This window comes from Pteropus alecto, unplaced genomic scaffold (genome assembly GCF_000325575.1).
Source record: "Pteropus alecto unplaced genomic scaffold, ASM32557v1 scaffold3, whole genome shotgun sequence".
Classification (NCBI taxonomy): Eukaryota; Metazoa; Chordata; class Mammalia; order Chiroptera; family Pteropodidae; genus Pteropus; species Pteropus alecto.
The window spans coordinates 65475477-65488512 of record NW_006442484.1 but is presented as its reverse complement, the minus strand read 5'-3'; the positions used below and the strand labels follow the sequence as shown (position 1 = coordinate 65488512).

The 13036-nt window shown below is 34.5% G+C and overlaps 1 protein-coding gene across 6 annotated transcripts in view; it reads right to left on the bottom strand.

The window, feature by feature from the left end:
• The window catches only part of ABI2 (abl interactor 2), an 85249-nt gene that overhangs the window by 14772 nt on the left and 57441 nt on the right, over positions 1-13036 (bottom strand). For 3 of the 6 annotated variants that reach the window (XM_015596535.2, XM_006921374.3, XM_025039458.1), the window contains exons 6-8: positions 12884-13008; positions 7833-7991; positions 821-907 (exon numbers count right to left, since the gene is read on the bottom strand). In XM_015596535.2, the coding sequence (XP_015452021.1) occupies positions 821-907; positions 7833-7991; positions 12884-13008 (371 nt within the window). The remainder of the gene's footprint in view (positions 1-820; positions 908-7832; positions 7992-12883; positions 13009-13036) is intronic. The other 3 variants (XM_015596537.2, XM_015596540.2, XM_015596536.2) reach the window with 2 other exon arrangements.

Sequence of the window (13036 nt, the reverse complement as noted above, 5' to 3'; positions counted from 1 at the left end):
ATATTTCTATCCCGCTGGTGAGGCCATCCCTGTTATGATGTGCATACCCTGGGCTACTTCAGACTGATGATTAAATCTTTCATTAACATAATTTCCCTTGTTCAGATTCTATCATGCAACCTTATGATTATGATGTGGTTCCTCATGTTGACTGTTCACAAGAAGAAAATCCATCTCCCATACAGACTATGTTCACTGGTCTCTGTAACAGCAATTTCTCACTGAATGCTGATACAGGCTTCCTGCTTTATAGACATCAGTTTCCCAAGCTTCCTTAATACTTCCCTAGGAGAAGACTCAATGTGTCAATAAAATCAGTTACCTGAGCCTGCATGGCTCAACACTAGCCCACTGGCCAATGTGAGTTCACTACAAATCTGTGAGGCTTCTTGGGAAACACAATTTGGCAATCTGGTTCCCAGGGTATGGCCACTTTTATATCTGGAATCACAGGACTGACGGAAGATTCTCAGGCCAGCACGAAACCTTAAAACTCCAGTGATAGGAAACTAGACTACCTGAGCATCCCAGAGAAAAACATGGGCTATCTGGTGATTAGGCAGCATCTCATCAGATGTGATATTTTCTTACATGTGCCTTATTTTATATTTGTCTTTTCTTCACTACCAGATTGTGAGTTATTTGAAGGTAGAGAATTTCATCTTAATTAGCTTATCATCCCTACTAGCTGCTCATACAGTGACCTGTTCATAATATTCAAATATTTAAAGTATTAGTGAATGACTATTTAGCCAATCATATATAAATGACATTTTATGTCTATAATCTGATCTACAGCATAAAGAAGACATAAACTTACTATTTTCTTGGACTCTGGCCACAAATCCCATTAAAGGTAACTGAGGAGTTACCTGTAGAATGGAGGGAGGAGGAGGAGCAAGAGATACTGCAAAAACAAAAAAGGTGTGGAGGATAAGGGATAAGGGCGAGTTACATCAAAAGGAAAGGATAATACAATAAAACGAACATATAAGGAGGGAAAGCACTATGCACAAACATTTTATAAGATATATTAAAGATCCTCTTTTGAGGGATAATTTATTAACACACAAAATAAATATTAGGGGAGTTTTAAGGAAGTTTCAAAAAATTACAACAGGAAGCATATATCATTTACAGATCTACTCTAACACATAACAGCAAATTGATCTTTTCATATCAATAACAACATGTGTTCTCAAAGAATTTCTTCAGATTACCATGAATAATTTACTTTCCTGGATTTTACCTTGATGATTACAAGTTTAATGTTCATCAGTACAAGAGAAAAAAACAGTACATTCTAACATCCTAAATTCAGACTTTTCAAAACTTCATTAATAGGCAAACTGACTGGTTCTTCACTTAAATATTGATTGGTTCTTCATTACTTAAATATTGACTGACTTCCTAACTAAGTGACAAGTACTCTGCTAGGAAACCAATATCAAAATCATTCTGAGAGTCAGGTCTGTGTCATTAAAATTCTTCACAATCCTAATTCAAACCACCAGCTCCAACAGGTATAGTTCCTCCCTGACCCTACAGAAAAATGCTGGCCTCATTCCAATCACTTTCCTCTCTTCCTCAAGGTGTCTTTCCCTTCATCTGAAACACCTAGTACCGTACCTAGTACTAGTAAGCCTTCAACAAATACCTAATGTATGTATATATACAAATAAGCCAGGTATGTGCTGAACAATTTCCCAAGGTTAACTCTGCAGTTATAGTTTCCTTCAGAATGTCAAGTATGGCACACATCTTATGAAGAGAGAACACCTTTATTAGCTCCAAACTATAGTTAGGACTAATAAAACTAAAAAGATAGATGAATAAAAGTCAGTGTCCTCAAAGAGATCACATTCTACCTGGCAGCAGAAGACAAAATAGAAACCTTAACCCAACAATATTTGTAGCAATTCCATGGAGGTGGCGATGGTGTGGTGTGAGGGTGGTAGGAGCAGTGGGGGTGGAAGTAGTGAGGAAGGCTATACAGAAATGACCTCTGAGCAGGTACCTGAAGAAAGAGAGATGGATAAGCAGACAAGGGCTGAGAAAGATAAGATGAGAATCAAGTGAGAGCAGATCTTAGAGGTAACCAGCTCGCAGGACCGGAGCTGTTTCCACATGGCTAGCCTCGGATACCCCAGAGAGAGAAGCACAAAACTGAAAAAGGTGACTGAGTGGATATGAAATAGGGAAGGACCTTATATGTTAGGTGAAAGAGTGCTTAGTGGAAAGAGATTGGACTTAAAAGTCACTCAGCGTCAAATAACCTGATTCATTCTTTCCCTGATGTTGGAACAGCAAGTCAATTAACTTCTTTGTACCTAATCCATAAATGTAATATAAAAAAAGAGATAATGCAACCTACTTTACAGAGTGGATGCAAAAAATAAAAAAGGCATGCAGAAAGTCTAACCCGGGGCCTGGCACAAAAAAAAAAAAAAGAAAATCAAGGCAGTAGAAACAGAAAGAAAAGGAAAGAACTTGTTAACAATGTTGAAAAAGAGTACTTGGTAACTAAGGATTTAGCTAGTACAATGAAGGATGGCAACAGCTAAAGATGGTTTTTACATTTTTAGCCTTCACAACCATGAAGGTAGAGGTGCTGCGAACCACATTAACCTTGTGAAGAAAGAAGTACAGGGAAATGGGATGGTAAATAAGCATGTCAGGGAGAGATAGTATGATAAATAGGGTGCGTGAAAGTGACTGAGGCATAAATATGGAAAGCAACTTGAGAGTTTTGGGTTGAGAGACAAAGAGCTACCAGTAGAGATAAAACAACTGTGCTGTAGGTAAATGCAGGGAGAACATATGTAATGTGTAGGAAGAGGTAAGCAGATAATCCTGAAGAATATCTGTATTTAAAGGACAGAGTAGTATAACCCTAGAAACTGGTACCTTTCCCTAAGTGGTACTTCTTGGTAGTAAATCCTTAAGTTGTCTGTCTCCCACACTCAGAGGCTTGAAGCAATTGTTATGTTTGCAATACTCTGTGTTTCCCAAACTGAGGTAAGAATAAGACACAATAAACAGAGGAAGTAGAAGAGACAAAGCAGATAAAACCGCAGCAAACAGCAACTGGCGCTAGAAAAGTGGAGATTACGTGTGAATATTCATATCAAATAAGATAAAAGCTCTTATCCTGTTAATACCCCTCCAGACTTCCCCTGCAACGGAAAAGTAAATTTCCCACTTAAGTCATTGTTTCACATCCAAAAAAAAGACCTCCAGCACTCCAAAAAATGAATGATTAAGTGCTTAACAGAATAATCTCTTTGTAGGTAGGCTGAGTTTATTATTATTTTTAAGATGAGTACGTTTTTTGGTCTAGTTCTGAAAATGAAAATATGAAGCCACTGTGGTTTTAAGTTCACAGGCAGCAATCCCCGATCTCCTTGAAATAGAATAATTTTATAACGAAACAAGTTAGATTTTTTTCAAAGCCAGTCCAATGGATGTTAAAAATTCAGTTCCAAATGCAGTTTACAAAGGTCACCATGAATTCTACTTATTTTTGCTCGGGACAAACCTTTTATATGATGGTCCAAATTAATTCAGATACTACAGAACTTTCTTTCTGGACCATGTAAGAATTCATCTGACCAGAACTCCTGTGAACCAGAACATCCTACTTTAGACTAGATTTATCTTCCTTAGAGTTGAGTTGAAAATGAACTCTCCTAGAAGAATTTAAGCAGGGTTTTGATATGAAGATTTGTTTGCAATATTCAATTCTAGTCTTAGGTATCTCTTAAACAGGCAAGAATAAGAAGTAACTATAAACTTTTCACTCCATTTAGCTAGGATGATTCTTCATATAACAAGATCCTTTCCCTATAACCACCAAAAGATCTCCAAACTTAGATTTCATAATATTATGCTCACAATACACAATAATGAAGTTAATATGAAGACAGGCTCACCAAGTGACTGGAGTTTACAACACAGAGCTCTTAGGTAGAACAGCTGTAAGAACTACAGCTATGTGCACATAGCAACATGTAGATACATAAACAGTAAAAGGCTTTGCAAACAAACCAAACTTAGAGGATGAGTCCATACTGATGAAATATATATAGTCTTTCTAAGCATGATCCTCCTGGTGATTATAAAATCCTTTGGAGCATAATCTTTGAGGCTCAGGGTTTTAAAATGTCCAAGTCAAAGAGTTTAAGGAGAAAAAAGACCTTTACATCTTATTTTTACAGCTTTATAAATGCTGAGAAAATCAGGCAAAATAAACATCAAATACTACTACAAAACCACTAAAGAATATCACTTTTAGAGGCTATAATTGACAGCCCATTCAAGTTGAAGGAAATAATTTAAGCAATTTAAGAGTGAAATATTTTCTAACATTAATAACAACTTAGAACAAGGAATATTTAAAAATTAATTTAGCTAATCATATTCAGTAAGGGGAGCTTTTTTGACGGAAAAGAATATGGTTATCGAATAATTATTAGTCCTATAGTCTCAGAAGGGTTAAAAGAATTGGATCATTTTTGTTATTCCTCTGCAAGTAAAAAAAAAAAGTCACCATATACTATTATGCCTAGAAAAAGTAGCAAATTAAGACAAGTTTAAAAACAACTTGTGTTTAATAATCAGTGTAAAGCGTCTATTTGGTATACCTGGTCATCTAAAAATATACTTTTCAGTTGCTTTCTTGCTTTTTTGTTCTCTCTAAACATTCTTTAACAAACTCTAAAGACTGCCTAAAATGAGGATTTAAAAACAGCCTCTTACTACTGCTCTTTATTACACTTTGCTAAAGCCCCACCAAATCTGTATTCTTCTGGGGATTTATGGTAATGCTGTAACTTAATTATTCTTTTAATGTGTTATGGCTTCTCTTCTGCAATATCGCCAACTCAATATTGTTTTTTTTTTTTTTCAGTTGCTTTTAACAACATTCAGGGTTTAAAGAATGACATTTCCCTGTGTCAAACACCATACTCATTCAGAAATTCCTCCATCTATTTACAGACACATATCTTAGAAATAACATTCCATCCACTTTGTGAATTAAAATCTTTTAAAAAAGTTTTTGTTGTAAGAAAATACGAACAGTAAAATGCAGGATTAACTTCTACCAAAGGCCTGAGTACTTAAATACCACATATTGATTCCTTATTGTTATGAAATTTTCTTTGCCACCAAAGTGCTTCATATTTATATTTAAAGTAAAAACCTGTGATTAGCCTTATTTGTTTCAATGATGTTCCTTGCTGCTGACAAGATAAATGGTAAATTGGTGTTCCTATTTCTTTGGCTGGATTAGATTATGAAACAATGAGAATCAAAGAGGTTTCAGTTATGCACTGATCAGTGTTCCTTTCATTAATTTGTGAAATAATCACATTAAAAAACAATTATTGTGCTCCTAGGACTTGGCACTAGACACTGGGTGTTCCATATTTTAATTCCTATGTTGTAATGCCCTTTTTCAAACGCAAACCAAATATAATAACAGTGCTGCTAGATTTATACCTCACAGAAAAGCCCACTGAATTACATTCATATGAATCCCAGGCTGCCAGCTCACTTCTTGAGAAGCACACATAAATGTCAAGCCTCTAACTGCAAAAAAAATTTGCTTATAAAACACACACCTGGGATAATTTTGTTCAAGCAGGTTATTAGCTACTTGAGAAATCACAACAAATTTTCTCATTTTAAATATGAACAGGGACCACTGTAAGTGGAGTAATACAAGAAACATATAATCTAAAGCAAATAAAGAAGCATCTAATAGCCATAAAACACTGGTTTGCAAGGTATTATGTCCTGTAAACAAAGCTTTTCAAAGAATGTGATTTAGTAAAAAAAAAAAAAAAAAATTTAGAGAAAGCACTGATTAATCAACTAACAGAGCTGTAGTTATCCTCTTTAAACAGTTACCAAATCAGAACTTAATCCAGAGGAGCACATGAAACAAAACGAAACAACTCAATTGTCTCACACATTATGCTGAAGGCTCAATAACCTCAATTCACAGACTTTCATTAAATTATTCCATAGAGTATATATTTCTTTCAAGTATGTTAAAATCAAATTTACAAAGAAAGAAGTATTGAAATAGATATTTTAAACACATTTAAATATGTGCTTAAACGACCTTTATATAATTTCCACTAAAGGGTTCTCATAAGACCCTGTACATGTACAAAGCATGAAATATCCTTGTACATACTTTCTGTATATCATGCACAGTTGGTTCTAAGCTGTTAACAGTGAAGCATCTTTCGGCTCCATTACAGAACCAGTCCATTTTGGACTGACATCATTCTTTCAAAACTCTTTGCCAAGATAAGGGAAGGCAAAACAGCTCAAAACCACAATTGTCTTGACTTCTAAGAGGGCCAGGGAGAGAGCTTACCTTCAGAACTATGAAGCAACCCACATCTAAAACTATAATTTAAAAATTAAAAAAAACAATGCATTTAGAAACAAAATAAATCTTATACAAATATGGGTTTGGAAAACATGATTTAAAAGAGAATGTATGAAAAATACCGATAGTTACAAAGAACGGCACAACCAAAATCACTGATTAAAGACAGCAGTAAGAGTACATATATTTCAAGTGAGGCAGTGGGTAATCACACTACAGGGAGCACTTGGCTAGACTATAAATATGGCATTTAATTTACAAGAAGGACCCAAAACAGTGAAGTAATTTGAATAAAGGAACAACGGATTCATTCCTCATTCAACAAATAATTACTGAGCACTATTCCCAGGATATAACTGTATAAAAGACAGACAAGGTCTCAGGCTCTCATGTAATTTACATTACAATGTAGGCATCCTCCTCCCCAACAAATAGAAGGCTTGGGAAGGTAGGAGAAAGATTTTTTAAAGTCTGAAGGTAGGTAGGATAGTGCAACAGAAAGGACAGAGAACTTAAAAAGATGATCTAAGTTCAAATCCTAACTTGACCATCAACTCAGCCTCAGTTTCCTCACCTGTAAAATACTGATGAAAATAATTACATGATTATAAGACTTAAATAAGATAACAAATATAAAAGCATTCTTTAAACTGCATTTATGAAGAAGGATGATCAAATTTCTTCCGCACGACTCCAAAAACATAACAAAGTTTCACCAAAAGGTAGTAGCTGTAGTAGACAGAGTTCAGCTCCATAAAATTACAGGTCTAATCAAAGATAAAATGGGCTGTCCCCTAATATTAAAGGGCTTACTGGCCTCTTGACAAAAATCCAAAACCACAGTGACTTGACATACCATGTCCACAATAGTCACAGAGTCTAGGATTTGCTCTTAGCCTCTTTGGGAAGAAGCAAAAATAATAAGTATGTATAGTATTAAATATGTGCCAGATTGTTTTCTGCATACATGATGCAACTGAAAGATGATTGTTATAGCTGAATCAATCTGTCCAAGTCCCAGTTTTCCCATCATAGGTTTGGTATGAGAACTGAATAAGTATAACTACCTAGCACAAAGCAGCTTCAAAAATGTCATCTCTCTTTTATTTGCCACTTATAAACTCTTTCCATGTACACTCAATTTTCATTACCTGCTACTCAGACAGCAAGGATATCTGGTTAAACAGGAAATATTGTTTACCACAATATTATTTTTTAAAGCAAGTAATCATTATCTTATTCAAAAAGATTCTGTTCAGAAAAATTAAGTTCTACAACTTTATATGGAAACCATGTATTTTTTTAAAATGAAAAAGTGGAGAATACGGTATTAGCAATTTCCATTCATTCAAAAAATAGTACTAACCACCTTCCTTGTGCTAGTTTTTAATCAGATATATTCCATAGAATACAAAAAATATCTAACCTGGATTCTGGCTATAAAAAGGGCCTCCGTTCATCTGATTCTGAAGGCTTGTTTGTGAAGTTATGGAAGGAGGGCGTCTATAGGGCAACGAGCCCCCTATTGTTGGGGGAGTATGGCGAGAGGCAGGTCTATTCATGCTATAGAATTGGACAGGATGACCTGGAAAAGAGAACATAAATTTGTCATTAAAAGAAAATTACCTCAGACAATGAAATATTTTAGGTACGATGCCTGAGTCTTAAAAAGATTATTAAAAATAAAAATGTTTAATTAGTTATCTAACAAATGCAAGGTGACAGTTATCGCTCAGCTGACCCTCTATCAAAGTGCAAAAGCGAGAAAGTAGATAAATAAAATTATGATTAGGTTTGGAAAAGCTAAATAGATTACAATATTATGATTTTATTAATTTAATAATTTGACAGTTTCAAAATCATCACAATTAAAATTTATGGCTTACTTCCTCCCCCTCACAAAATAAAATCCATTAAACACTAAAAACTAAACTTGACAAGATAAAAATGACACAGGGAAAGCAAAAGAAAAAATGCTTGACACACAGTCTTATTCCAAATTAATAATAACAGTACATTTAAGGTAGCAAAGCTATTAAAGGAAAACAAAATATTTCCAGCAAAAGGTCAAGTGACATAATTCTAAATCAAACACATCTTTATTCGATCAAAGACATCCATGTTTAAAACTAGATTATTTTGTCTTTAAATTAGAGTTTAAGAAATTTACAATTATAAAAAAGCTGATATAAAAAGTGAATCAAAATATCTCATTTTTAATTTCATCCTTGAACTTGTACATATTTATCAGCAATTTCACTGTATTTTTGCTCTCTGAAAATACTTTAGTAGCTAATGACAACTGAAGACACGCTTTCCTAACATACCCAATTTCCTAATGCAATCCAGTTCCTAAATTTTATCTTGACTCCATCCCCACTTAAAAACACTCAGTGGAAGGCCTAATGTTAGAGACAGACAGACAAAGCACTAGGGATCCCATGAGAGGTCATTCCATCAGGCAAGAGTGGGGAGGGAGGAGAAGGAGATGCGAGCGGAGGGGAGGAAAAAGAGACAAGGAGAGAAGAGGAGGTGGTAAGAAGTGTCAAGGGAAGAAAGCGGGGAGGAAGGAGAGAGGATAAAGGGAAGAGAAAGAAAAGGAGAAAGGGCAAGGGAGAATGGAAGGAAGGCAAAGGGAAAAAAAAAGCACTTTTGATAATATTTCATCTTACTCATGATTGCAAAATGGTTTTATGTGACTAAAACTGGTCTTCAGGAACTCTATAAATTTATCCTACTTGAATTCGTATGAACTCGTATAACGAATAACATAAAAGCACTCAAGATCTGCTATACCATTTAATCTTCTTACATATGAAAATATCAAAACCTAAAAATCAATTCTGTTGCATAAAAATCTTGAGTATTCAGTTTAAACATAATCCACTATCAAGTCTCTGCAACCATGATGAAAAATGTAAAAACATAAAAGAGACTGTTTATACTATTTATAGGCGTTTACTTCGCTTTGGGTTGAAAACCAAAACAAAATAAAACTACAGTTTAATTACTATAGACCTAACCATATAATCTAAAAAAAAAACCTTCTGGAAGAAAACAGGACAAAATATTTATAACCTTATGTAAGGTAAGGAGTTAGTGAATATGACACCAAAACCATAATCCACAAAAAAAAATAAATTCAGTGAACTAGACTTAATCACAATGAAGAACTTCTGTTCTTTGAAAGACACTATTAAGAGAATAAAATGTCACAAACTGGAAGAAAATATTTGCAAATCACATAATTAACAAAGGACTTGTATTCAGAATATAAAAGAACTAAATGATAAGAAAACAAGCAACCCTATTTTAAAGCAGGTGGGGGATGACAAAACATTTGAACAGATATTTCTCCAAAAGATAAAAAGATGGCAAAGAAGCACACGAAAAGATGTTCTACACCATTAGTCATTAGAAAAATGCAAATCAAAACATGTTGTACACCTATCAGAATGGCTAAAGTTAAAAAAAAAAACTGATAATATGAAGTGCTAACAAGTATTCAAAGCAACTGGAAGTCTCATACACTGCTGGTGGTGCGCAAAATTGTACAGCCCCTTTGGAAAACAATTTGAAGATGAACTTACCATACTACCCAGCAATCTTACTCCCTAGGTATTTACCCAAATTAAATGAAAATTTACGCTCATACAAAAGTCTGTGTGTGAACATTTATGGCAGTTTTATCCATAATCACCCACAAATATAAATAATTTAACTGTCCCTGCACTGGGAAAGGGACAAACTGTGCATATCCATACAGTAAAACACCCAGTAATAAAAAGGGACAAAATAACGAAACATTCAACGACACTGGTAAATCTCAAATGCACTGTGCCAAAACACCAGAACCAAAAAAAATATCAAGTGATTGTCAGGGGCTAAGAGTGAAAGGGAAGAACTGACTACAAAGGGGGCACGGAGGAAATTTAGGGATGGCAGGACTGTTCTATATCTTGATTGTAGTTGTTGTTACATCATTGCCTACATTTCAAAACTCACAGAAATATAAACTAAAAAGGGTAAATTTAACTGTACACAAATTACACCTTAATAGAAAGAAAAAAGTACTTGGTGATTCAAAGACACTGTTTAAAAAAGATTATAAACATATAAATTGTTATTGAGGCATTTACTATCCTGCTTTTTGTTAAAAAAAAAAAAACAAAACTAACTATAATTATCCACTCATACAATAAATGTTTATTCACTGCAGACTATGAACCAGCACCTGTTATTAAATTATAATCATGCTGACTCTTGGGTGAGAGATGTCCTTTCTGGGCCTACAATTAACTGATTTCAAGATGTATTCTTTACCCTATTGATGTAAGAGCATAACTAGATTCCTATAACATAACATAACATAACATAGTTATGTTATTTCTATATAACTATGTAGGAATCTAGTTATGCTCTTGCATGGCCAGTCTGGCCTAAGAGAGTTATATGAACATTGAAGAACAGCCCATGTTTACATTTACCCACTGTAGAAAGCTTTTCTTAAAAAGTGCTATTATAGAAGCTATCCCATAAAACACCATCCAAAAATCTATCTTAACTAAAAGTGTCTTTTAATATTTAAACATCTGGTTATAGCAGCAGAGCTGAATATATATTCTATGAAGTATTTGACAAGCTACAGTGATGTGTGTCCAAATACATTTTTATAATAGATAAGAACTTATTTACTCATCACCATTAACTTTATAAAAATATTTTGTAGCAATTGAGCCCTTTTCTCCTTCTATCAAAAAACAGATTTTAGGTTGCAATTTTAAAATACTAAAACAACAATCAACCTTAAGTAACACATAAGTAAACCTGAAATTCTTAAAAAGTTCACTACAGAGACTTTCGGACTATTATATCAAATATTTCCTATAAAATCTATTTTAGAATTCTTATCATAAACTATTCTTTCTGCGAATGACACCTATAACAATATTCTAACGACAACTTTTCAAAACTGTACAGAAGACAGCTCCATACTAAATTCACAAATCTCTAGTAAATGAATTTCAAGGAATAAAAAAATGTATATTTATGCTACTCTTTTGGAAAGATGTATGGGAAATTTTACCCGGATTTCCTCCAGATATTCTACTCTTTGATCAGATGCCATTTTCTATTTAGTACGTTCTTCTTCATGTTTAAATAAATAAATACAAACAAACAACAGTCACAAAGCCACAGTTCCAGGTAGGATAGGAAAGAACCAGATGACTGGATTTGCCTCTCAAGGAATAAGCCAGTACTCACCTGCAGGGGGAGTGGAAGAGACAACAGGGGGAGTTGGAGAAGTGAAGCCATCAGCAAGGGTCTGGGCACCCCCAGCAGCGGCATCTGGGGCAGTGGAGGAAGGGACAGTAGCAGGAACAAGAGGGGCAGGGGCAGATGCAGAAGTAGCAGGAAGGGGAGGAGTACCAGCAGAGCCAGCAGGGGCTAAGGGGAAAGAGGAGTAAGAGGCAGCATTAATGAGGCAATCCCATTAGGCAGGATTAGTAAAGGCACTAGAGAACTAATGTTAGATATTCAAATGATTAACAGTAACCAAAGAATAGAAGAGAGTGTTAAAAAGGAGAGCAAGAATGAAGCTCATGTTAAAGGATTATCAGGTTTGCAGCAAATAATTCATGATGCCAGGGTAATGTGTAGATTTTTAAATTCATTAAAAACAAGCATCCCTTTTTACCTGAAAGCCACTACTCTGAAAGAAAACTGCTCTTTTATATTGTAATGTTTAGCATAACATTTTGTAACTAGCATATGAAACTAAACATAATACACTAGGAAATACCAGTATTCCATTCTGAATTATACAAGTCAGAAAAATAAACATATATTCTAAACATAAATATCTTAACAGGTAAAAAAGTATTGAGAAAAATCTCTTTTAAATGATTTTTAAAGTGTATTATCTATTAGGATAACTAATTAAATATGTAATAATCCACCTCTATGTCTTTTATGTCATGTCTTTAAAACTAAATTTTAACTTTGGAATCCTCAGATTAAATAAGCACATTTCTCTGTTTCTGAGAATAGAAGTAACATTTCAGAGACGATTGAGTTCCAATAGTCCATTAAATTTAACAGTCAAAACTTTGATATTTGTCTAATCTTTTGTTACAAATATGATTCTCAACACTGAGTCTCCATTGTGTCCAAAGGCACACACTGTTGTAATTCTAGCTGGAATTAAACATATAACTAGTATCAATGTGGTGCCTGAAACCTCAAAGCACCAAGTGAGCCACAGCACCAAAGACATAAAACCAAACAACAGAGATATGTGTGGGCATGCAGTTACAAATTGGTTAAAATAACAAATGCGTAAAGATTTCGCAACATTTATGGAGTCCTAAAGGAAAGATAAATCCTGATTATAAAGAAAACCCACTGTAATTAAATCAGAAGTTGAATTCAAATTCAGACAGGATAAGTGAAGATGAAGCACCATTTATATTTTACCTGGAAAGACACTTGGAGGAGAGGGAGTAGGAACAGCAATGGGAACGCCCACACTCCCACTTCCACTGTTCTCCCGACTGCTGCTCCGACTACTTGGGTGGCTTCCTCCACTACTCCCACTGCTGCTGAAGAGATAAGAGCCACCAAAACAGA